At 35.5% G+C, this 27,600-nt stretch overlaps 1 protein-coding gene across 5 annotated transcripts in view; it reads left to right on the forward strand.

Annotated features, from left to right (window-relative positions):
- The window catches only part of ANKHD1 (ankyrin repeat and KH domain containing 1), a 155,568-nt gene that overhangs the window by 41,737 nt on the left and 86,231 nt on the right, over positions 1 to 27,600 (forward strand). For 4 of the 5 annotated variants that reach the window (XM_049873810.1, XM_049873813.1, XM_049873811.1 and 1 more), the window contains exons 2-7: positions 6,217 to 6,367; positions 10,530 to 10,686; positions 11,930 to 12,077; positions 12,802 to 12,949; positions 22,584 to 22,817; positions 25,719 to 25,813. In XM_049873810.1, the coding sequence (XP_049729767.1) occupies positions 6,217 to 6,367; positions 10,530 to 10,686; positions 11,930 to 12,077; positions 12,802 to 12,949; positions 22,584 to 22,817; positions 25,719 to 25,813 (933 nt within the window). The remainder of the gene's footprint in view (positions 1 to 6,216; positions 6,368 to 10,529; positions 10,687 to 11,929; positions 12,078 to 12,801; positions 12,950 to 22,583; positions 22,818 to 25,718; positions 25,814 to 27,600) is intronic. The other variant, XM_049873812.1, reaches the window with a different exon arrangement.

Raw genomic sequence — 27,600 nt, forward strand, 5'->3', positions numbered from 1 at the left:
TTTTTAAGGAAGTGCCAGATTGATTTCCAAAGTGGTTGTACCATTTTACATTCCCACCAGCAGTGTATAAGTGTTGCAGTCTCTCCACAACCTCTCCAACATTGATTATTTTGTGTTTTTTGGGTTAATGCCAGCCTTGTTGGAGTGAGATGGAATCTCATTGTAGTTTTGATTTGCATTTCTCTAATGGCTTTTGATTGAGAGCATTTCCTCATGTATCTGTTAGCTACCTGAATGTCTTCTTTAGTGAAGTGCTTGTTCATATCCTTTGCCCATTTTTTAATTGGGTTGTTTGTCTTTTTGTAGTTGAGTTTTTGCAGTATCATGTACTCTTTCCTGTCTTTTTAATGACCTTTTGCTTCTTCATGTGTGATGTCCTTGATGTCATTCCACAACTTGTCTGGTCTTTAGTCATTAGTGTTCAATGCGTCAAGTCTATTCTTGAGATGGTCTCTAAATTCAAATGGGATATTCTCAAGGTTGTACTTTGGCTCTCGTGGACTTGTTCTAATTTTCTTCAGTTTCAGTTTGAACTTGCATATGAGCACGTGATGATCTCTTCTGCAGTAGGCCCCTGACCTTGTTCTGACTGAAGATATTGAGCTCCGTTGTCTCTTTCCACGGATGTAGTTGATTTGATTCCTGTGTATTCCATCTGGCAAGGTCCACATATATAGTCGCTGTTTACATTGTTGAGAAAAGGTATTTGTAATGAAGAAGTCATTAGTCTTGCAAAAGTATATCATGTGATCTCTGGCATCATTTCTGTCACCAAGGCCATATTTTCCAACTACTGTTCCTTCTTGTTTGTTTCCAACTTCTGCATTCCAATCACCAGTAATTATCAGTAGATCCTGGTTGCATGTTTGATCAATTTCAGACTGCAGAAGCTGGTACAAATCTTCAATTTATTCATCTTTGACCTTAGTGGTTGGTGAGTAAATCTGAATAATAGTTGTATTAACTGGTCTTCCTTATATGGATATTACCCTATCACTGACAGCATTATACTTCAGGATAGATCTTGAAATGTTCGTTTTGACGATGAATGCAACGCCATTCCTCTTCAAGTTGTCATTCCCAGCATAGTAGATCATATGATTGTTCAATTCTAAATGGCCAATACCAGTCCATTTCAGCTCACTAATGCCTAGGATATCAATGTTTATGAGTTCCACTTCATTTTTGATGATTACCATTTTTTTCCCCCAAAATTGGAAAAGCAAAAAAATTGGCATAAAGTGAACAGTAACGTGAGTGAGGAACATGCTTCTCAGAACAGTCAATCATACGAGACCAAAAAGGGCAGCATTTGCCCAAAAATAAATTGCAGAAAGCTGAAAGGGGCAGGGGATGTGGGCGAATTCAAACGGGGAACCCAGGGAAGAAGAGGGTAGAGTGCTGTCACATTGAGGGAATTGTAACTAATGTCATGAAACAAAATATGTATAAATTATTGAATGGGAAACCAATTTGCTCTATGTACTGCCTTCCAAACCACAGTAAAATGTTAAAAAAAAAAAAAAAAGTATGTGTTTCAGCAGGTTTATCAGGTAAGACACTTAAGCATTGTCAAAAGCAATCTCCCAATATTCCTAAAGTAATAGATATAACTGGATGTGTTTTCCATGTATTGATTCCACATTGAAACAGGTTTACTTTTAAAATTAAGAGTGGCTAGGAAAAGGAAATATTAGAATTGAGTGCTTTTTGACACATCTAATTGGAGCCCTGGGGCCTAGCGGTTAAGAGCTCGGCTGCTAACCAGAAGGTCAGCTGTTCAAATCCACCAGCTGTTCCTTGTAAACCATATGGGGCAGTTCTGCTGTGTCCTATAGAGCTGCTATGAGCTGGAACCTACTCAATGGCACCTAACAACAATAGCAAGAATTGACACAAATGTATTTAAATAATTTATGTGTGTAACTATGCATAACTATAACTCTCATTCTGGGAGTTTAAGATTTTTTCCACAAGTGTTGTGGATATTTGAAATTTGATCTTGTGCCTAAAACCACACTTTGAAAATTCAGGTGAATGCTGATAAAAAAAGCATCATGCCAGATTCTTAATGAGTATGATTCTTTTAGTATGGAAAGGCATAAATACTGTGGTAAAGCACAGGACAAAAAATTGTAATTATGCAGGATCATATTCTAAAAATTACATTTGTGTACTGTTCTTTTTTTTTTTCAAAATGCTTTTACCTTCACTACTTTGTTTCATCAATACCACTGTAAGGTAGGTGGGACGGGTATTGTTTTTTGAGGAAAAAACTGTCAGAAAGGTTGAGTGCTATGTCTGAAGTCACACACAGTGCTTAATAGAACTGGTACTTGAACCTAATTCTTCTTATTTTTAATGCAATATTCTTTCCATTATGTCTTGTTGCCCAATTAAAACTTGATTTGAGACATGGGAAAATTAAACTCAGTAAATTGTCCTGTGTATTATATTTTTCAAAGAGAAGTTATACTGGGATATAATGCTGCAACTACGCAGAAGATCTCTGAAGGCAAGGGGGCATGTCTCTACCTTTTGTTTTTCTTCGAAACTTGATTCTTCCCAAGCACTTAGGAACGCGAGCTCTTGTGTGTGTGATGTTTTTATTACTGCCAATCAGGAGTACATTACTACTGGTTCTCTTTCTTCCTAGTACTGGTAGGCAGAGAGCAGCCTGTCACCTTTTATATGGTCTCAGATATATCCCCAGCTATTCTTTCTAGCCTCAAACCATAGTTGTACTTCAGGTACTGTGTTTTTTGTTTTGTTTTGATTTTTAATTAAGATATACTTTATACACAATGAAATTCACTATATTAAAGTGTACCGTTCAGTGGTTTTTGGTATATTCACAAGATTATGCAGCTGCCACCACTGATTCCAGCATATTTTCATCACTCTAGAAAGAAACCTTGTACCTGTTAGCAGTCATTCTCATTCTCTCCTCCTTACCTCACCCTTTCCCCTGATAGCTACTCATCTGCTTTCAGTCTATGGATTTGCCTATCCTGGACATTTCATACAAATGAAATAATATAATATGTGACCTTTTATGTTTGGCTTCTTTCACTAAGCATGTTTTCACATTTCATGTTATAGCATGTATCAGTATTTATTCTTTTTTTTTGGCTGTATAATATTCAATTGTGTGGTTATAGCACATTTTGTTTGTCCATTCGTCAGTTGCTGCACATTTGGATTGTTTCTACTTTTTCTTATTATGAGTAATGCTGCTGTGAACATTTGTGTACAAGATTTGGTATAAATATGATTTCCTTTCTGTTCGGTATATATACCTAGGAGTGGAGTTGCTGGGGCATATGATAACTGTGTGTTTAACTTTTTGAGGAAGCACCAAACGGTTTTCCACAATGGCTGCACAATTTTACGTTCCCACTGGAAATGGATGAGAGACCTTGTGATTTTTTGAGTGGGCCACTCATCACTTTCCTAATGCATCTCTGTTATGGATTGAATTGTGTACCCAAAAAATATGTGTTGTACATCTTAACCTTTATGCCTGTGGTTATAATTCCATTTGGGAATGGGTTGTCTTTGTTATGTTAATGAGGCAGGATTAGTGTAGGGTGTGTTTTGAGTCAATCTCTTACAAGATATAAAAAGAGCAGGTTAAGACAAGCAAGCAAGCAGAGATGGGGGAAGAGAGATGCCAAGCCACATGAAGATTGCCCAGGAGCAGAAGCTTAGAAGGGACAAGGACCTTCCTCCAAAGCCAACACAGAGAGCCTTCCTCTAGAGCTGGCACCCTGAATCTGGACCTCCAGCCCCCTAACCTGTGAGAAAATAAATTTCTGTTCGTTAAAACCATCTACTTGTGGTATTTCTGTTTTAGCAGCACTAGATAACTAAGACAACCCCATTTTTTATTTCATTCTCTTCCTCTTCTGTCTACCTCTATGCCCATGTCAGACTACCTGTCGAAATTCTATGAACCCTTCAAGGTCTAACTCAAGTGCTACTTCATGTACAAAATCTTCAGGGATTGCTAGTGATGAAAATGATAGTGATTTCTTCCTCCTAAGTGCATTATGTTGTTGTTTTGTGCTGCAGAGTTGATTCCGAGTCATAGCAACCCTGTAGGACAGAGTAGAACTGCCCCATAGAGTTTCCTAGGCTGTAATCTTTGTAGGAGCAGACTGCCAGGTTTTTTCTCCTGTGGGGTCACTGGTGGGTTTGAACCGGCGACCTTTTGGTTAGTAGCCGAGGGCTTAACTGTTGCACCACCATATTTGTATCATTTATTTCTCTTTGGAGTCTTTTTAAATAGTTGTTAGAGTATTGTCTTATTTCTTCTACTACATTTTTGTATTTTCATGGTGCGCTTCAGTAAATATTGGGGAAGTGAATGGGAAAGAATTGGAAATCCTTAACTTGGATTTTTAAAATGTTACATGATACATATAATTAGTCAACATGTATTTGTCTCCATAATGTGGGTAATACCACAGCAGACCAATGCTTTCTATAAAATGGAAATGTTAATGTCTAAATGCCACTTTAATAAAAAATTCCACAATTTTCCCACCGGAATGATGGTTTCATCTATCCTTTCAAATACCTAAGTAATTTCTTGGGCTTGCAACAAGCCCTTTGTTGTATAAGCAGTTACCTTTCAAGGTCATTTGACAGTTGGTAGTCTACATTTTTCTATTGGCATGGATCTAGAATGGCATCTTTGTAATTAATTATGTGTTAAAGAAGCTGTGTTGCAACATAGTACATGGCTCAATGTTACTAGCTCTGAAGTTAAAGATTTGTACTGTAAAATTATAGTATATAACTAGATTATAAAATAGATCCAGACCATCTTAACTTTACTGTCTTTTTTAGGATATCTTTATTTGGTATCCATTGTGAATACTGATGACCACCTAGCCAATATGCCAAATCATGTAGCCCAGATACTTTCATCCTTTGCTTAAAAATTTGTAAGGTAATATAACCTAATGGTGAAGAGCATGGATTCTGTGGCCATATGGCCTGGGTTTGAAATCTACTTTGCCATTTATTAGCTGTGTGACCTTGGAGAAGTACTTAACCTTTCTTGTCCTGTTTTCTTATCTGTCTACAAATATGTTAACTTCCCAGGCTCTAAATATTTACATGTTATAGACATATTTAGCCCTATAAATATGTACACTTGAGTATAGATGAGTATTCCATATGTTCATATTTACATACACACATATATACTTTTAACAAAATATGGAGCATATTGTTTTGAATCTTGTGATTTTCACTTAATTTTATGAATACTTTTTCATGCCATTAAATACACTTTAAAAACATCATTTTTAATGACTGCATAGGGCGTATTTACCAAATTCCCTATTTTAGTTTCTTTCCTCTTTTTTGGCATTTTAATTAATGTTGCAGTGAGCATCCTTGCATATTAATTTTTGTCTTGTTTTCAGATAATTTTTTAAAGGATGGACTTCTTAAAATGAAATTACTGGGACAAAGGGCATGAGCTTTTAAAAATATTGTGATACACATTTCCAAATTGCTTCCTAGAAAGGTTGTACATGTTTTATTTAAGAAAATTCATTTAGAATTAACTTGATTTATAATTGGAGGGTTACATGTTTAAGTTGATTTTGCTTATACACATTAATTTATTTCAACAGGTTTTTAATGAATGCCTGTTATGTACTAAATATTCTTAAACCAAGACGATAGAGCAGGGAACAAACAGGCATGGTGTTCCTAACCTTATGGAGCTTTCCTATTTATAGGACTCCAGATATTTGACAGTGGGTTAAGTCTATTTTCTTCTAGTTAAGGGTCAGAATTGAATAAACTGTTTAGAGTAGAGGAAAAACTGTGCCCTAATAACCTATCTATGCTATGAAGCCTTTCAAATAGGTAGTTCAGTGTACATTTTTCTAGGGAATATGTTCATGTACTCATTTTGTTAAAAAATATTGTTTTTCAGGCTCTGTGTTAGGCACGGAAGATACAGTGCACCCCAGGATATTTTAGTCTAGTGTATGGGTTATAGTCTAGTCATGCTTGAAAATAAGCAGATAGTTGAGATGCTCTCTCAACGTCCCTTCCCAAAGCCCCATGTTTCTATAATAGTTTATCTAGTTATTTAAATTCCAAATCCGAAGTCATATTACCTTGAATTGCAGTTATTCTAACCATACTGATACAGATTTCATGGATATTGCATCTTTAATTCATAAACAGGTTGAATCATTTATTTTGGACCAAGAAGATCTGGATAACCCAGTGCTTAAAACATCAGAGATATTCTTATCAAGTACTGCGGAAGGAGCAGACTTACGCACTGTGGATCCAGAAACACAGGCACGACTAGAAGCATTGCTAGAAGCAGCAGGTACTTTATTTTTTGTTTTTTTCTTTTTCATGTTTTTAGAAGTCTAGATCTCTATACAAAATTATACCAGAGTACCCAAATATTATACAAAATTTGAAATTTCTGTAAAATTTATTGAATTTTTTATTTCCTAAAGAAAATGTTCATATTTCGTATTCAAAAGATCCTTGTTTGAAAGTTTTCAATCAGTGATTTCTTGGCTCAACTCTTTCTTTTTTTTTTTGAGGTATTAGTCATCTAGTTATCAAGGAAAACTTGTCTATTACCAATTATAAAGTAACAATATGGGAGATAAATTTAGTTCATCAAATTTTGAATCTTTTATCTTAAGTGCTTTCGGGAACTCTGCATGTAATTACTTACTTATTCACGTTAATCTGTATGTAACTTAATTGTAAATTGCTGTTTTTCCTTTAAAAAAAAAAACAAAAAACGCTGCTATTAAGTTGGTTCCAACTCATGGTGACCCCATGTGTTTCAGAACACAGCTATGCACCATAGGGTTTTCAATGGCTGATTTTTTAGAAGTATAGCACCAGGCCTATCTTTCAACCCACTTCTGGGTGAACTCAAACATTTAACTTTTTTGTTAGCAGCCAAGTACATTAACCTTTTGTACCACCCAGGACGCCATTTTTTACTTACAAGACATTCAGATATAAGGATGGACATAAAATTTGACTAAAATATGTCAAGCTATGTCAACTTCTTGTTCTGAAGTAGCAGAAATGAAAAATATGTGATACACACTTAACACTTTTTTATGTTGTATAGTCTGCTCATTATTTGCTATACAAAGTTTTCATTATACCATAATGAAAGCCTTTTCTCTCTCCTAAAACAGTTTTAAGAAAGAAGTTAACTTTTCTAATTTTTATGTATGGCATTTGACATATGTTCACATTGTATGACACTCCTCCCTTTTTCTGTTTATTTAATATAATTATATATGCATATTACACTCGTAAGAATTTAATATAGAAGAATTTATAGCTTATTTAAAAAAATAATACCTAGAAACTTGCCAGAATGCTATATGTATATCTTGTCCCATGTTAAAGCTGTTAAAATACAGAACATTCAAGATAAAAAGTTCTAAAAAGGATAGAAAATTTCACTAAGTTTGTAATTTAAGAAATAGAATATTGAAGATATTTCTTCTGAGTTTCCTAGTTACAATTCAGGGATATACTGCATAAAGCTCCTGAAACGAGAACACCATGGCCACCCTCTTAATTTTTTTTCCCTCCTCTGCTCTGGAACTTTATACTTATTTTACTTAGAGCAGAGAGAAATGTGGAGGAAAGAACAGGTGCTTCTCTTTCCCCAGGCTTTTCTGAACTGCTTTCCTTTCCTTCTCCAGCCTAAGCATTGTTTACTGGTGGTATTATGTCTTTCTTCTCTGGTTTAAACTGGGACTTCACTCATCTTATGAGTGCTACTCTGTGACCTCTGATGAAGGGTTTTAAACTCATTTCTCTTTCTTTTCTGTTGCCTTAAGTACTTTTCTTTCCCCTTTTTCTTTTTTGATTCATAGAAAATCTGGTATATTAAAGCCTCTTAAGCAACAAAATGTCTTAGAATTGTTTTCATACCTATGTGTTAGAGAAAATAAACCTTGAAAATAATGTCTTTCTGTGTTCCATGAGGTTCAGAAGCTATTGAATTTTAATACTTTGTGTATTTTGACAGTTTTAACTCCAGACATTTTTGGATATGATATGTATCCAAAGAAATTGTCAGATGTCTTTAAAAACGACGTGCTTCTTTCCAAGACCTGTGAAAGTCAATTGTTTAATGAATACTTATATTTCGTACTTCAAAATTTTCATTTGTTTTTTGGACAATGTGTTGAGCCTATACATTTTAGAGGAATTTTTAGATGTATGTTTCTTTTTAATTATGAGACTATGCTAGATATTACTAGCTCTTCTTAAGGAAGATATAATTTTTGACACTTTTTAACTGAATCAAAATGATGTTAAAAATATTTTTTCTTTAAGATTCTTAGATAAAATTAAGAATTTAGACCATATAAAATAAAAGCCTTAAAAATTTTTTTTCTAAATCATAAATGCGGAACATATTGTAATATAGCTAAAGCCTTCCCATTGTTAAGTTTTTACGTACACTTCCAGAATTTTTTCTTTGTGGTTATATAAATACATGTAGATATTTGAACATACATAATTAAAAAAGAATAAAATAGGTTCATACTATACAAAATATATTGTAATTTTCTTTTTTTTTTTACTTAATTTATTTTGGACATGCTTCTGTGACAGTATATATTTATCTTTCTCCTTCTTTTAAATGGTTAGATAATATTCTGTTGCTTGAATGTAACTAATTTAATTTAATTCCTTGCTGAGGAATATTTCGGTTATTTCTAATTTTTCAATATCACAAATGCAGTAGTTTATACCCTTATATATCAGTAACTTTTCTCACTTGTGCAAGAGACAGAAAAATTCTGTATCTATAGGACAGAATTTCTAGAAAATAATATCACTGGTCAGATGATATTTGCAATTAAAATTTTGATAACTATTGTAAAATTGGTACCCAGCGTTTATACCAGTGTATATTCCCATCAGCGTTTTTAAGAGTACCTCATACCTCAGTCTTAATTATTTTTATCATTTTCATGCTGAAAAATAATACTTTACCATTTTAGTTTGCATTCACCTTAGATTAGTAAGTTATGTGGTTGCTCTTTATAAAAAACACCAGAATCCATTATCTGATGTTGCATGTATGACTTTCCTAGTTTTTATTTTGCCTTAATTTTATTTATGATGTCTTTAATTGGAAGAAAGGTTTTATTGAAATTTAAAAATTTGACATCAAATTTATCAGTCTTTTACTTCTTGACTGTTAGGATTTGGTCTTATGCTTAAAAGCCTTTCCTACATTAAAAAAAAAAAATTTTTTTTGTGGTTTTATTTTTTACATCTAAATCTTAAATCTTTCTGGTATTTTTTTTGTGAATGGTGTGAATTAGAGATCTTACTTTGTTTTCTTTTCAAATAGGTAGCCAATTTCTGAACAGCGTTTATTGAATTAGCCATCTTGGCCCCACTGATTTGAAATGTCGCCTTTATTATATATTCAATGCACAAATGATTTAGGGTCTTTTTCTCGTCTCTAATCTATGTCCTTGATGCATCTACCTTTTTCTGTGCAAGTACCACACTTGTGATTTACATAGCATCATAATACATTTGATATTTTACTGGGCAAGTCTTCTCTTCCTTTTTTCTTTTTGTTATTCTCCAAATTTTTATTGACTATTTTCTCTTATTTTTCAGCAATAAAAGTTGGTGGTTATATCAACTAAATTTTCTGTCATAGTGATCATTGACTCACTGAAACCAGAGAAAAGATTTGGCAGCAACTTAGACATCTGCTAGAGCTCCTTAAGGACAGGAACTATGCATTATTCCTTTTTGTTTCCCTAATGTCTGGCACATTGTAAACACAAATAAATATTAAATATAAGAATGAACATATTTTAATTTAAAATGTTGCCACAGAAGATGGTTCTAAGTGGATATTTGACCAAAGGAAGAAACTGTTAGTTTGCTTGTCATAATATTACAGAATGTCCCCTTCATTACTAGTGAAAATAGTATAAACAGACTAGAGATCTTATGGTATGACTGTGGACTTTGAATGAAATCTCATTCATTTGATAAAATAAGCATCATATTAAGTCATATTTGGAGTTAGCAAAAAACAAAACTAAACCCGTTGCCGTTGAGTTGATTCTGTCTCATAGCGACCCTGTAGGACAGAGTAGAACTGCCCCATAGAGTTTCCAAGGAATGCCCAGTGGATTCGAACTGCTGACCTTTTGGTTAGCAGCCATAGCTCTTAATTACTACGCCACCAGGGTTTCCGTTTGGAGTTAGGCAGAGGGGAAATTAATGTTATGTTCATTGTAAAGATGGAAAGACTAAAGGCTTGGGTGATTGATTATGCTATTGTCTTTTGACGTTAGTGACAGAATTGAAATGATCAGTATAATCTATCAGCCTTATGTACGGAGACTGTGCCATTTCTTTACAGTAGATGAAATGATTAGGAATGTAATTAGAATTTGCACTTTTGTATACTTTTTCTTCACCTGGGCTACCTGGTTGATTGACATGTACTGAAGGAATTGGCAAATTGTCAACTGCTGATGGTAAAGCTTTTGCAGATCCTGAGGTACTCCGGAGGCTGACATCCTCAGTTAGTTGTGCACTGGATGAAGCTGCTGCTGCACTGACACGGATGAGGGCAGAAAACAGCCACAATGCAGGACAAGTGGACACGTATGTATTTAGTGACTTTTCTTGGGTATTAGACATTTTCTTGAGTGAATTTTTGGAAAGTAGCTAATTTTGGTTAAATATATCTTTTGGAGCATCTTATAACTTTACCTAAATGGATATGTATTTTAAGTGTATATATAAATGTATATATATTAAGTAGATAGATATATAAATGGATAGTATATTTTTATTTTTATATTCAGCTCATACTTATTGAACATTCTTGTGGAATGTACTATACTAAAAACTGAGAAATCCAAAACGAATAAAACCTGGTTTCCATTTCTAAGGAGCTTAAACTTTTCCTAAGGATTGTAACAGTAAACTCTAAACTGACTGCTTTAGTAGTATTAAATGAAATGGATTGCTAATGCAATAATCTAGTTGCTTGCTACTCAAATATGGTCCACAACACTTGAGAGCTTGTTAGAGATGGAGAATCTCAGGCACCATTTCAAAACCTACTGAATTCTAATCTGCATTTTAACAAGAAACTCAGGTGATTTGTGTGTACATTAAAGTTTCAGATTCACCAATTTATTAATTACTCTGCAATAAAATTGTTTACTTAGATTTTCACCTTCAGTATTACCAGATACAATTTTAAGCTATTGGATTATACCCCAAAAAGCTTTTGAGAATCTTAGCATTAAAGATACTGGTATTGTTCATGACAGTAAGGAGGTACTAAAAAAAACAAAAAACCCAGACCCATTGCCACTGAGTCAATTCCAACTCATAGCAACCCTATTGAATGAATACGACTGCCCCATAGGGTTTCCAAGGAGCAGCTGGTGGATTCAAACTGCCAACCTTTTGGTTAGTAGCTGAACTCTAAGCCACTGCGCCACCAGGGCTCATAGGAGGTACAAGGAGAGTTTAAAAACTTGGGCATCTAAAAAAACAAAACAAAACAAAAACCCAAGCCAAGTATGCATTTCAGGCTTTAAAAAACTTTTAATTTAAAATTTAATATGACTATATTAGAACATTTGAAAGATAATAGTGACAGCTATTTTCGTATTTACTTACTACCTTTCTGGCTTGGTTGACATACTTGATAATTAGAGTTGCATACAAGATGCTCAGCAAACAAGATGTTCATACAGTTTTGTGGTTGTTGCTCTTTAACATATCAACATTTTTCTATGTATGGATTAACTTTTTATATGAAATGTAATTTTTTATCGTAGGACCCTGCATCTTTCTGTATCAGTTAATTGGTGAATGGTTTTGTTTGCAGTCGCAGTTTGGCAGAAGCCTGCTCAGATGGGGATGTGAATGCTGTTCGTAAATTGCTAGATGAAGGCAGAAGCGTGAATGAACATACAGAAGAGGGAGAAAGTCTGCTGTGTTTGGCTTGTTCAGCAGGGTATTATGAATTAGCGCAAGTAAGCAAAAATAATCTTTAGTTAAAATTGTGGTAGGCTTTTGATATTTTATTTATTTTTATCACATAAAAAAATTGTAATAAGAGGCCATGGCCTTTCCCCTCTTTCCTTTTTTGCAATAGGTAAAATAGAAACAGATGAAAAATTAATTTTGTTGCCTGTAGATGGAGCTGGGCATGGTCCATTTTTCTGCCACTTGAGCCTTAACAAGGCTAATCCTAATAAATAAGGAACAGACAGAAATAGTAACCATGTTTTAAACTTGTCTTTAGAAATAATCCATAAGCTGTAACGGAGAGTAGTTTATTTTTATTGTATCCAGATTATTAAAATTCTTTTAGTTTTTTCTCTCTGTTAGGGGAATCTTGAGAAATAGTCATGTTTTTGCCAGTTAGTTTCTGTCTTGTTAGTATAGGTCTACTGCTCTCTTGCCCAACAATCTCAAGCATAACACAAATTCTTTGGCAAAAGCAGTTACATTTTATAAGGTAACTAATGTGATTGCCTACTTTACTTAAAGATTAATACGTAATAGTGTTATAAAATATAACATCTAACCTGGCATTTTGAGCAGTGAACACTGGCATATTTTCCCAGTGATTCCTTTTGATTTTTCCTCACACCCATTCTAAAAGACTATTGTCCTAGATTCAGTATATTCTCTAGAAACAGCATTAATAATAAGAGTTAACCATTTTTCTCTGTGTTTATGTGTGTTTTAAAGGTATTGCTTGCTATGCATGCTAATGTTGAAGATCGAGGGAATAAAGGAGACATAACTCCTCTAATGGCGGCTTCCAGTGGAGGCTATTTAGATATTGTGAAACTATTACTTCTTCATGATGCAGATGTCAACTCCCAGTCTGCAACAGGTATGTAGAGAATGATGTGTTAATTGAAGGAAGATAACTCGATATAATTAATCATAGTCTTAGAAATAAAAATTTGATTCCTGGGGAAAACCAGTTGTAAGCCTACAGAAAACCCTTACCCCTTTATGTAGAATCTCTGAGTAGAATACAGATTAGTTTGATACCTCAAAAGTCTTAAAAATTTACTTAGATTCTGTTTGGCCAAGATTGACAGTTTTTCTGCTGAGGACAATTTCTTTTTTGCCACATGATATGTGATGTATAAAAAAAAAACAAACCCAATTGCTATCAAGTCGATTCCAACTCATGGTAACAACACCGTGAGTGTCAGGGTAGATAGAATTGTGGTCCATAGAGTTTTCAGTGGCTGATTTTTCAAAAGTAGATCACAAGGCCTTTCTTCCATGGCACCTCTGGGTGGACCTCAACCTCCCAACCTTTCTCTTAGCAGCCAAGTGTTAGCTATTTGTACCATCTAGGAGCTCCTATGTGTTGGATGTGGAGGCAAAATTATGAACTATATCTCCTAATTCTTTTCTCATTTAAATATAACTCCCTTGATTTTAGATTCTAGATTAACCTGAAACTGTTTACCCTATAGGATTTTTCAGTCAAGTGAACTAAATAAATTTACTAGTAAGATATTCTTGTGGCAGTATAGAAACTGCCCTAGTAGGACTACTGTTTTAGTTACTTACGCTTCCCAGAGTCATATGAGGAGCCTTGGTCACATGCCTTGAGTTATAGGTATAGTCTGGCCGTAAGTTTCCTTGGACTTAATTTATGTAACTGTGAAGCAACTGCATGGTTTGAAAAATGTTTTCAATAGTGAGGAGCCCTGGTGGCGCAGTGATAAAGAGCTCAGCTGCTAACCAAAAGTCATCAGTTCAAATCCATCAGTCACTCCTTGTAAACCCTAAGGGATAGTTCTACTCTGTCCTATAGGGTTGCCGTGAGTTGGAACTGACTCGACAGCAATGGGGTTTTTTTTTTTTTTTGAGTTTTGGTTTCAATAATGAAAGCATGTCAGTTTTCCATTCTGTTAGGTAAATGTTAAATGTGGCTTAACTGATTTTTTAAATGAAAACCCTAGAAAAGGATTGTAGGCCATTTTGCTGACCACTTTGTCTTTTTTTGTAATATACGCAATATCTGAGAGGGTAGAACAGTTGAATTCCAAACAAATTGGGTTCTGAAATGATAGTCTTCTTCCTGAATCTTTAAAACAATCCTTTAATCCCCTACTGTCAAATGGTTAAACCACCTCCCCACATCTTTTAATAAATAAAAACCCTCAAAACAAAATCAGGACGAGTGGATAAACAAAATGTGGTATATACATCAATAGAATATTACTCAGCCATGAAGAGAAATGAAGTTCTAATAAATGCTACAACATGGATAAACACTTAAAACATTATGTTGAATGACATAAGTTAATCACAAAAGGACAAATGTTTTTGATCTCACTTACATGAAATACCTAGAGTAGGTGAAAGTATAGAAATCAAAGTTTAATAGTGGTTACCAGGGGTAACCAGGAGTTAGGCAGAATTACTGTTCAGGAAGCACTGGGTTTCTGTTTGTCGTGATGGAAAATTTGACAATGGATATTAGTGATGGTTGCACACAGTTGATGTAATTGGTGTCACTGAATTGTACACATGAAAAAAGTTGAATTGGCAAATGGTGTGTTGTCTGTATTTTTACAACAATATAAAAATGTAAAAAAAAAAAAAAAACAAAATCAGGAAAGAGACAAGTGGCAAACCAAGTAGTAATGACCTTTTAAAGGAAACATATTTTTGAAGTAGTTATGCTGGGGTATGTGTGTGTGTGTGTGTCTGCTGGATCAGACCGTAACTTTAGGTTAAGATACGTGTCAAGAGGAAAATGTACTCAGAAGAGATTGATTTAAGACACACCCTACATTGATTCTGTCTCATTAACATAACAAAGACAAACCATTCCCAAATGGGATTATAATCACAGGTATGGAAGTTAGGATTTACAACATATATTTTGGGGGGCACACAGTTCAATCTATAACATTCCACCCTTTGATCCCCCAAAATTCATATCCTTCCCACATGCAAAACACATTTACCCCATCACATCATCCCAGAAGTCTTAAATCAGCTCCAAGTCCAAAACCTCACCTTCTGAAGCATCTAAATCAAATACGGGTGACGCTTGAGGCATATTCCATCCTGGGGTGGAATTCCTCTTCTAATGTGAACCTGTGAAATCTAGGATACAAGTTACCTGTTTCCAAAATACAGTGGTGGAACAGGAACAAGGTAGACATTTCCATTACAAATAGAGAAATTGGAGGGGAAGGAGGGATAACAGGCACCAAGCAGGTTTAAAGCCCAGCAGAACAAATTACATTAGCTCTCAAGGCTTGAAAATAATCCTCTGTTCTCCGAGACCATCTGGGTAATGGTTCTACCCTCCAGACTCTGGTGTTGGCCATACTCTCTGGACTCTGGGTGGAGACCTCTCGGCCCTGGGCTTCAGCCCCACCTTCTAGGCCCACTGGAATAGCAGCTCTGGGCCCTCGACTTTGGGCAGCCCCATTCTCCTAGATTGGGTGACAACCTCACCCCCTTGGCCTTTTGGTTCCATTCTCCTACACCTTGGGCGTGGTAGCCCTGCTGCCTCAGCTTTGGGTGGTGGCCCCATCTTCTTGGCCTTAGGCATGGCAGCCCCACACACCAGACCCGAGCTGGTAGAGATATGACTCTTTGAAACCTAGGAGGCTGTGGCACCACCCTATCAAACCCAGGAGGCCTTGACTCCATCTGTTGAAACTGAGGCAGCCCAGCTTCCTGTGCTCCTTCCTACATATTGCTGATCTCTGAACTGCTTGAAGGATTGTCTTTTCTTTTGGAGGACAACAGATGTAGTTCCTTTGGCCTGTTTCCTACTTGTAGAATTCTAAGAGGCAGACAGCTTTCCTTGCCTTTGTCCTGTTTCTGTTCCCTTCAGTGTAAGCTGATGGGTTTTCTGCTGTGGTAGTTGGTTAGACCCATCAGTCACAGGCTTAATGTCTTTAACAAAAGATTGTATAGCCACGTCCTTGCTAAAAATTCTAGGACACATGTCCTTAGTCTGTACAACAGAATTTTCCAAATCCTCAAGTTCTGTTTCTGTTTTGCGCAGTTCATCTTTAAGTCCATCTCTTCTCGCATTTTACTATAAGCGGCAAGGAGAAACCAGGAGGCCCCTTTAAGATCTTGCTTAGAAATCTCCTCAGCCAAACATCCAAGTTTATCACTTACAAGTTCTACCTTCCACCAAACATTTGAACATGATCCAGACAAGTTTTTTGCCACTGCATAAAAAGCATCATTCTTCCACCATTGTCCAATCACATGGTTGTCATTTTCTTTTAAAGCCTCACGAGAAGCACATTTAATGTCCACGTCTAGTAACATTCTGTTGATGGTGCCATATATGTATTCTCTGAGAGAATAGAGACTTTCTCAATGGCACTCCCCTCTTCCTTCTGAGCCCTCACCAGATTGCCTTTGAAGTGCATACTACTACCAGCTGTTTCTTCAAGGCTTTTATTATTAAACCAAAAACCAAACCAAACCCACTGCCGTTGAGTCAGTTCCGACTCCTAGCGACCCTATAGGCAGAGTAGAACTGCCCCATAGAGTTTCCAAGGAGCACATGGTGGATTCGAACTGCTGACCTTTTGGTTAGCAGCCGTAGCACTTAACCACTATGCCACCGGGTTTTATTATTAGGTACCTTAAAACTCTTCAGCTTCTACCCTTTACCCAATTCTAAAACTACTTCTACATTTTAAGTAATTGCTAGAGCAGCGTCCCTACTTCTTGGTACCAAATTCTGTCTTAGTTATCTAGTGCTGCATTAAGAGAAATATCACAAATGGATGGCTTTAACAAACCAGAAATTATTTTCTTACAGTTTAAGAGGCTAGAAAGTCCAAATTCAGGGTGCCGGCTCTAGGAGAAGGTTTTCTTTCTCTGTTGGCTCTGGAGGAAGTTCTTGTCTCTTTCGAGCTTCTGCTTCTGGGCAGTCTTCATGTGGTTTGACATCTGTCTTCCCCCATCTCTGCTTGCTTGCTTGTTTAATCTCTTTTATATGTCAAAAGACATTGATTTAAGACATACCCTATACTATCCTACCTCATTAACATAACAAAGACAAATCATTCCGAAATGGGATTATAATCACAGGTATAGTGGTTAGGATTTACAACACACATTTTGGGGGGGGACACGATTGAATCCATAATACCTGGGAATGCCCCTTCCTTAACTATGGGAATCCCACTCACCTTTTCAGACCCATTCCAAATGTAGCTGCTTTCTTTTTTTGAAACATCTTTTTTGATATTAATTGATATATCATGAAAATTCTTTTAAAGTGCACAGTTCAGTGGTTTTTGGTGTATTCATAAAGTTGTATAACCATTACCACTATCTAACTTTAAAAAAAAAACAAAACTTTAGAATATTTTTATCATTCTAAAAAAAAAAAAAAAAACCTGTACCCATCAGTAATCATTCCCACTCCTTTCTCCCCCCCTCCTCCAGGCCCATGGCAACCACTAATTTACATTCTATGTCTATGGATTTGGCTATTCTGGACATTTCATAGAAATGGAATAATATATGACCTTTTATATCTGGCCTTTTCACTTAGCATAATGTTTTCAAAGTTCATCCATGTTGTACCATATATCAGTCTTTCATTCCTCTTTGTTATTGAATAATATTCCATTACGTGGATATATACCACATTTTGTTTATGCACTCGTGAGCTGATAGACATTTGGAATATTTCTGCGTTTTGTCTATTATGAATAATGCAGCCGTGAGCATTCTTGTACAGGTTTTTGTGTGACATATGTTTCTAATTTTCTTGGGTGAATTCACCTAGGAGCGGATTTGCTGGGTCATATGGTAACTCTGTAGTTAACTTTTTGAGAAACTGTCAAATTTTTCCAAAGTGCTGCATCGCTTTACTTTCTCACCAATAATGCATGAGATTTCCAGCTTCCCCGCATTCTTGTCAACATTTGTTAGTGTCTCTCTTTTTTATTTTGACATCCCAGTAGGTGTGAAATAGTATTTCATTGTGGTTTTGATTTGTATTTTCTTAATGACTAATGAATGATGCTGAACATCTTTTTATGTGCTCAATGGCCACTTGTATGCTTTCTTCAGAGAAATGCATATTTAAATCCTTTGTCCATTTTTAAATTGGATTATTTGTCTTTTTATTGTTAAGGACTTCTTATATATATACAAGTCCCTTATCAGGTATATGATTTGGAATTTTTTTTTTTCTTTTGTCCTTTGTGCTTTTGTGTCATATCCAAGAACCCATTGCCTAATCAAAGGTCATGAATATTTATGCCTATGTTTTCTTCTAAGAGTTTTACAGTTTTAGCTCTTACATATAGATCTATATTCTATTTTGTGTTTGAGGTAGGGGCCCAACTTCATTCTTTCACATGTGGATGTCCAGTTGTCCTAGCATTATTTGTTGAAAACACCATTCTTCCCCCATTGAATTGGTTTGATTCCCTTGTAGAAAAGCAGTAGATCATAAATGTAATTGGTTTATTTCTGGACTGTCAATTCTATTCCATTGATCTATACATCTGTCCTTATGCCAGTACTGCACTGTTTTGATTACTGTAGCTTTATAGTAAGTTATGAAATCGAGAAGTGTGAATCCTTCATTGTTCTTTTCTTTCAAGATTGTTTTGGCTATTTTGTGTCCCTTGCATTTCCACGTAAATTTTAGGATCAGTTTGTCAATTACTGCAAAAAAACCTAGTTAGAATTTTGATAGGGATTGTGTTGAAGCCTTCTGATCCATGAATGTAGCATGCCTTTCCATTTATTTAGGTCTTCTTTGATTTCTTTTTTTATTTTTATTTTTTACTGTGCTTTAGATGAAGGTTTATAGAACAAACCAGCTTCTCATTAAACAGTTAGCCCACATATTGTTTTATGACATTGGTTAACAACCCCATGACATGTCAACACTCTCCCTTCTCTACCTTGGGTTCCCCATTACCAGCTTTCCTATCCCTACCTTCCAATTCCTGCCCTTGGGCTGTTTTGCCCCTTTAAGTCTCGTTTTGTTTTATGGGCCTGTCTAATCTTTGGCTGAAGGGTGAACCTTGGGAGTGACTTCATTACTGAGCTAAAAGGGTGTCCAGGGTCCGTACTTTCAGGGTTCCTTCAGCCTCTGACAGGCCAATAAGCCTGGTCTTTTTTTTTTCTTTCTTTGTGAGTTAGAGTTTTGTTCTACATTTTTCTCCAGCTCTGTCCGGGACCCTCTATTGTGATCCCTGTCAGAACAGTCAGTGGTGGTACCTAGGCACCATCTCGTACTGGACTCAGTCTGGTGGAGGCTGTTGTAGTTGTGGTCCATTAATCCTTTGGACTAATCTTTGCCTTGTGTCTTCAGTTTTCTTCATTCTCCCTCGTTCCGGAAGGGGTTAGACCAGTAGAGTATCTTAGATAGCCACTCACGGGTTTTTAAGACCCCAAATGGTACTCACCAAAGTAGAATGTAGAACATTTTCTTTTTAAACTATGTTATGCCAGTTGAGCTAGATATTCTCCAAGACCACGGTCCCCACAGCCCTCAGGGTGAGATGGTATCTCATTGTGGTTTTGATTTCCATTTCTTTCATGGCTAGTGGGAAACCCTGCTGGCGTAGTGTTTAAGGGCTATGGCTCCTAACCAAAAGGTCGGCAGTTGGAATCTACCAGGCGCTCCTTGGAAACTCTGTGGGGCAGTTCTACTCCGTCCTGTAGGGTTGCTATGAGTCGGAATCGACTCAACGGCAATGGGTTTGGTTTGGTTTTTTGAATGGCTAGTGATCACAAGCGTTTCCTCATGTGTCTGTTAGCTGCTTTTACGTCTTCTTTGGTGAAGTGTCTGTTCATTTCCTTTGCCCATTTTTTAATTGGATTTTTAGTCTTTTTGTTTTAGAGGTGCTGGATTTTCCTGTAGGTCTTAGAGATTAGACTTTTGTCTGATTTGTAGTAGCCAAATATTTTTTCCCAGTCTGTAGATTCTCTTTTTACTCTTTTGGTGAAGCCTTTTGAGGAGCATAAGTGTTTAATTTTTAGAAGATCCTAGTTATCTAGTTTATCTTCTGGAGTTTGTGTGTTGTTGGTTACGGTTTGTATCCTGTTATTGCCGTGTATTAGGGTCTCTAGTATTGATCCTATTTTTTTTTTTTTCTATCAACTTTATAGTTTTTGGCATTATGTTTAGGTCTTTAATCCATTTTGAATTATTTTGTGTGTGTGGTGTGAGGTATGGGTCCTGTTTCATTTTCTGCAGATGAACGTCCAGTTTTGCCAGCACTATTTGTTAAAAAGACTATCTTTTCCCTATTTGATGGACTTTGGACCCTTGTCAAAGATTAGGTGATCATAGGTGGATGGGTTTACATCTGGGTTCTCAATTCTGTTCTATTGGTCAGTGTATCTGTTGTTGTGCAGTACCAGGCTGTTTTGACTACCGTAGCTATATAATATGTTCTAATGTCAGGTAGTGTGAGTCCTCCTACTTTATTCTTCTTCTTCAATAGTGCTTTATTTATCTGAGGCGTCTTCCCTTTCCATATAAAGTTAATGATTTTTCCATCTCTTTAAAGAAGGTTGTTGGTATTTGGATTGAGATTGCATTGTATTTGTAAATTGCTTTGGGTAGAATTGTTGTTTTCACACTGTTGAGTCTACCTATCCATGAGCATGGTATGTTTTTTCATTTATGTAGATCTCTTTTGGTTCCTTGCAGTAGTGTTTTGTAGTTTTCTTTGTATAGGTCTTTTACATCCCTGGTTAGATTTATTCCTAAGTATAAATGGTTTTCCTTATTTCCTTTTCATCGTTCTCTGCATTGGCATATAGGCATCCAACTGATTTTTGTATGTTTATCTTGTATCCTGCATTTCTGCTGAATCTTTCTATTAGTTCCAGTAGTTTTCTTATGGAGTCTTTGGGGTTTTCTATGTATAGTATCATATCATCCAGAAATAGGGACAGTTTTACTTCCTTCATTACCAATTTAGATGCCTTTTATTTCTTTTTCTTGCCTTATTGCTGTAGCTAGGACTTCCAGCACAATGTTAAATAGGAGTGGTGATAAAGGGCATTCTTGTTTTGTTCTTGTTCTCAAGGGGAATATTTTCAGCCTCTCTCTATTAAGAATGATGTTAGCTGTTGGTTTTGCATAGATGCCCTTTATTATATTGAGAAATTTCCCTTCTATACCTATTTTATTGAGAGTTTTTATCAGGAATGGGTGTTGGACTTTGTCAAATGCCTTTTCTGTGTCAATTGAGATGATCATGTGATTCTTTTCTTTCCTTTTATTTATGTGGTTTATTACATTGATTGATTTTCTAATGTTGAATCATCCTTGCATACCTGGTATGAATCCTACATGGTCGTGGTGTATTATTATTTTTTTTATATGATGCTGAATTCTATTGGCTAGAATTTTGTTGAGAATTTTCGCATTTATATTCATAATAGATATTGGTCTGTAATTTTCTTTTATTGAGGCATCTTTGCCTGGTTTTGGTATCAGGGTTATGCTTGCTTCATGGAATGAATTTGGAAGTATCCCTTCCTTTTTTGTGTTCTGAAATAGTTTGAGTAGTACTGGTGTGAGCTTTTGTATGAATGTTTGGCAGAATTATCCAATGAAGCCATCTGGGTTAGGGCTTTTTTTTTTTGTTGTGAGTTTCTTTTTTTTTTAATTACGTTTTTGATTTCTTTTATTATGGGTCTGTTCAGATTTTCAACATCATTTTGTGTTAGTTTGGGTAGGTAGTGTGTTCCTTGAAATTTGTCCATTTTCTCTAGGTTTTCAAATTTGTTGGAGTATAGTTTTTCATAATACTCTGACATGATCTTTTTATTTCAGTTTGGTCTGTCGTAATGTCCCCCATTTCATTTCTTATTTGGGTTGTTTTTTTGTCCTCTCCTGTTTTTCTTTTGTCAGTTTGGCCAGTGGTTTATTGATTTTGTTGATCCTTTCAAAGAACAAACTTGGTTTTGTTGATTCTTTCTATTGTTTTTCTATTCTCTATTCTTTAATTTCATTTAACAGTATTTTATAGTTTTCTGTGTATAAGTCTTACACCAATTTTGTTGATTTATTCCTTAGTATTGTATTCTTTTTGAAACTGTTGTTTCCGATTTTTTAAAACAACTTTATGGAGGTAAAATTTACATACCATAAAATTCACCTATTTCAAGTATACAATAATTTTTAGCAAATTTATAAAGTTGTGCAGCCAGGAACACAATCAAATTGTAGTCTTAGACAACTACTAATCTACTTTCTGCCTCTATAGAGTGTCCTTTTATGGACATTTTACGTTAATGAGATCATACAGTATGCAGTCTTTTGTTCGGTGTTCTATTTCCCTATGGAAAAATATTTTGAGAAGAAATTAAGGTGATGCTTTTAACCAATAACAACAAAAGAACTTGAAATGATAGTCTGGTGGTTGATGTAACAAAATTGAAAAGGTATTACTAGAGCAGCAACATAGTCATAATTGTATCCATTTTGTCATAATTTTGTATTTCTTTTTATTCTTTGTTAGGAAACACTGCACTGACTTATGCCTGTGCTGGAGGATTTGTTGACATTGTCAAAGTGCTACTTAATGAAGGTGCAAATATAGAAGATCATAATGAAAATGGACATACCCCTTTAATGGAAGCAGCCAGTGCAGGTCATGTGGAAGTTGCAAGAGTTCTCTTGGATCATGGTGCAGGCATCAACACTCATTCTAATGAATTCAAAGAAAGTGCTCTTACACTTGCATGCTATAAAGGTACTCTATATATGTGTAAATATTATTTTCATAACAGTTTTTAATATCTGAGTATTGAGGACTCGAGTTAATTTTACATTGCTTGTTTTCTCTGTGCTATAAAATTATGAGGCTTGTAAGCGATAATATAAAAATTCTGTTTTAGCCTGTATTTCCTATAGTACAGTTTCCTAGTGTATGTTTCTTTATTATTTTAATTCAAATTTATTCAGTTGGCTCTGAAGCCAGCCAGACCTCTTAGTGCAGATTTAGAGGGTTTCCATTATTTAATAACTTTTGTTTTATATTATTTTCCAACCTTTATTTAAAAATAGTACATACTCAATGTTGATAATAGTACATAGTTGATACAGAAAACTTGAAAAACATACACTAGCACAAAGAAAAGAAAAAATGACATGTAATATTACCATCTAAAGATAAGGACTGTAAACAATATTTTAGTGTATGTACTTCCAGTGTTTTTCTAAGCATGTTCATAAACAAACATATATATATATATATATATATATATATGCTTTTAAAAAAATCACATAGTAACACTATATCATATCTGGAACTGATGTTTTCTTTTTCTTTTTAAATTTTATATTTATTTAGTGTATCATGAACATTTTCTCATCTCAGCAGATATTCTTGCAACATGATTTTGTTGTTGTTGTTAGCTGCTGTTTAGTCAGTCACCGACTTATGACGACCTCATGCACTATGGAACAAAACACTACCTGGTCCTACCCTTTCCCCATGATTGGTTGCACATTGGACCACTGTGATCCATAAGTTTTTGTTTATTGATTTTTGGGAGTAGATCACCAAGCCTTTGTTTCTAGTCCATCTTAGTCTGGAAGCTCTGAAACCTGTTCAGCATCATGTTGTTGGGTGCCGTTGAGTTCATTTCAACTCATAGTGACCCCATGTGACAGGGTAGATCTGCCCCATAGAGTTTTCTTGGCTGTAATCTTTATGGCACAGATTGCCAAGTCTTACTCCTGCAGAGCTGCTGGGTAGGTTCAAAGCGCCAGCCTTCGATTAGCAGCCAGGTACTTAACTATTGCACCACCAGGGCTCCTTGTTCAACATCATAGCAACAGAGTTCACCACTGACAGATTGGTGGTGGCTGCACATTTGTTGCATTGGCTGGCAATAGAATTCCAGTTTCCCACATGGAAAACAGAAATTCTACCCTTGAATCACCAATATCTCTAACCAGTTGCGATTGAATTGCTTCCAACTCATGGCCCCACATGTGTTAGAGAAGAACTGTGCTCCATAGGATTTTTAATGGCTGATATTTGGGGAGTAGATTGAAGATCTTTCTTCTGAGGCACCTGTGGGTAGACTCGAACTGTCAACCAAGTTGCAGCCAAGTGCGTTAACCATTTGCACCAGCCAGAGTTTCATTGTTTCAGTTAGCATTAGATTTGGCTGCGTATGTCACAAAAGCCAAGTTAATTATGATTTAAACAAAAGAGTAGTTTTTTCTCTTTACATAAAAGAAGTCCAAGGGTAGGCAGCCCCAGGACTAGTATGGCAGTTCATTGTCATTAAGATATCAGAACCCTGTTTTTCTGCTCCACTATCCTAGAATTTGGCCTCTATCTTCAAGGTTACTTATAATCTAAGGTGGCAGGTGGGGCTCCAGCTATTCATAGTAAAGAGGGGAGGCCAAAATGGGGAGCGCCTTACTAAATTGGAAGCTCAGTATAGGAAACTTCCTAGGAATTTTGCCTTATAATGCCCATTTACATCTCACTGGCCATGAATAGCTGCAAGGGAGGCTGGGAAATGTAATCTTTCAGTCAGGCTTATTGTCACCCAGATAGAATTAAAAAAAAAAAAAAAAATTTTTTTTTTTTGATAGAATTGGAGTTCTCTTATTAAGGAGGAAGAATAAGAAAATGAATATTGGATAGGGAAACTATCATTCTCTGCATACAGCAAATGGATGCACCATAATTGCTTATTGCTGGACACTTGAGGTGTTCCTAATTTTTCACTATTACTGAAAACACTGTGATAACATCCTTGTGCAGGCATCTTTACTTAATCTCTGATTATTTTCGTAGGATAAATTCCTGGAAGTAGAATTGCTGGGTCAAAGGGTATGGACATTTTTAAGGCTTTTGATACATATTGCCAAATTACCTTCTAGAAAGGTTGAAACAATTTTCACTCTCACTAGCAGTGTTCGAGAGTGCCCTTTATCCCACCCTATACCCTCACCAACACTGGGTGTTATCTTTCTTTTTAATATTTGCCATTTTGTGAAATAAAAAATGGTGTCTCATTTTAATTTACATTTCCTCAGTGGAAGGTTTTATATCCTTCTCATCAGTTTAAGTCATTTACATCTCTTTTTTGAATCACCATGTCATGTTCCTCACTCATTTTTCTACTGGAGTATTTTTTTTCTTATTGATTATTAAGGATTTTTACATATTAAATGTGTCAGGAGGGTTGGAATTATTTTAAGTGACATTTTCTATGTCTGCTCATTGCCACAGTGAGTTTATGGTTATTATTTTAAAGCTGCTTTTCTGAAAAATATAATGCAAAGGTACTTTACCTGACATACTATTTGATTTGATATATAGTTTACATAGATTAAATTAAAGAAGAAGTTCCTTTACTTAATTTGAACTTTGTGCTTTGAACGAATTCAGACTTTAAAACCTAGAGAGTAAGACCTTGAAGAGATCCTGCTTATTTTGGGTTGGATTTTTTTTTAGTCATTAATTTCTTTCTTAAATGCAAAATAAGTTCTCAAAAATTTTTATATAGACATATGAAAGAAAATATATCCCATTTTACCCCAGAAAAAAAAAAAAGCCCCATTTTAATACTTATTAAATAGTATTCTTTGGAAATATAGTTTTAAATTTTTTATCCTTTTTTTGAAGGCCATTTGGATATGGTTCGCTTTCTGCTTGCTGCTGGTGCAGATCAAGAGCACAAAACAGACGAGATGCACACTGCCTTAATGGAAGCTTGCATGGTAATTTTAAATGGCACTCACGTGAAATTTTATGGGAAGAAAAAGTTATATGTGTTAAGCTTTTTAGAATTATTAATTTGTCAGTTTGTATAATTTCTTCATCTGATTCTAGATTAAGCGCAGTTAATACTTGAGTATCTGCTTTTGGAAGAGTACAATCACATCTAATCACAAAATTAATGTATTTGGCTTTAGAGTTATTATTGATAACACTCTAATTTTTAAGATAATTAGCTTATATTTCTAATGTTTCTATAGCTTCGTGTTAAAAACAAATTGACATCCAAAATATATTGATAAAAATACCATATAGATGACCTATAAAGCATTTAATTATTTCTTTTGAGGATAATCTAGAGTTAGATTTTCAATTCAGGCTTTTTGTATCAAAGAGAATAATTACCTTTAATGCTGTCAACATAAAATCTTAAAGCTGGAAGCTTAGGTAAGATTCATCAATTCATAACTGAGAGAACAGAGAAACAAAGAAGTTGAGGAGTCTTGCACCAAATCGTGCAGATAAATAACAGCAGATCTAGGAATCCTGAGACCACTGCAATAGATGGTGTAGTTTGTACAACTCTACATGGTAGTTCTGCCTAAGTCTAGGTCTTTTTTTTTTTTTTTCGGTGTTTTTGCCACTAACATTTTGTTGACTTTTAAGCCTCGTCTTAGAAATGGCAATATTTGTTAGAAAATTTTAATAGTAAAAATGAAATATTTTATATATACAGATGTTTTGTTTGTATATACTAACAGTTGCAACACATACTAAACGTGTTTTCTGTTGCCAGCACAAATTTTTCTAAATGGATATAATTATTTCAACTGATATTATATAGCAAATATGAGCCTTGATAAGATAATGCTGGCTTCCAAAAATATTTCCAACATACTGGGTCATAGATCAACTCAGAAACTATTTTTCTTTTATATTTTTTGTAAGCATGTAGATATGATGCATATATGTGTATCTGTAAAGAATTCATCACATACAGAGAAATGTTCAGAGCATTATGAGTTTTAATGACAAGAAGATTACCTGGAAATGCAATTTCTTTTTAAAATAATTTTTTATTGTGCTTTAAGGGAAAGTTTATAAATCAAGTCAGTCTCTCACATGTAAATTTATATACACCTTACTACATACTCCCACTTACTCTCCCCCTAATGAGTCAGCCCGCTCCCTCCTTCCAGTCTCTCCTTTAGTGACCGTTTTGCCAGTTTCTAACCCTCTCTACCCTCCCATCTCCCCTCCAGACAGGAGATGGCAACATAGTCTCAAGTGTCCACCTGATGCAACTAGCTCACTCTTCATCAGCATCTCTCTCCTACCCATTGTCCAGTCCCTTCCATGTCTGCTGAGTTGGTTTCAGAAATGGTTCCTGTCCTGGGCCAACAGAAGGTTTGGGAACCATAACCACCGGAATTCTTCTAGTCTCAGTCAGACCATTAAGTCTGGTATTTTTATGAGAATTTGGGGTCTGCATCCCACTGTTCTCCTGCTCCCTCAGGGGTTCTCTGTTGTGCTCCCTGTCAGGGCAGTCATCAGTTGTGGCCAGGCACCATCTAGTTCTTCTGGTCTCAGGATGATGTAGTCTCTAGTTCAAGTGGCCCTTTCCGTCTCTTGGGCTCATAATTACCTTGTGACCTTGGTGTTCTTCATTCTCCTTTGATCCAGGTGGGTTGAGACCCATTGATGCATCTTAGATGGCCGCTTGTTAGCGCTTAAGACCCCAGATGCCACACTTCAAAGTGGGATGCAGAATGTTTTCTTAATAGAATTT

This window comes from Elephas maximus, chromosome 2 (genome assembly GCF_024166365.1).
Source record: "Elephas maximus indicus isolate mEleMax1 chromosome 2, mEleMax1 primary haplotype, whole genome shotgun sequence".
Taxonomy (NCBI): domain Eukaryota; kingdom Metazoa; phylum Chordata; class Mammalia; order Proboscidea; family Elephantidae; genus Elephas; species Elephas maximus.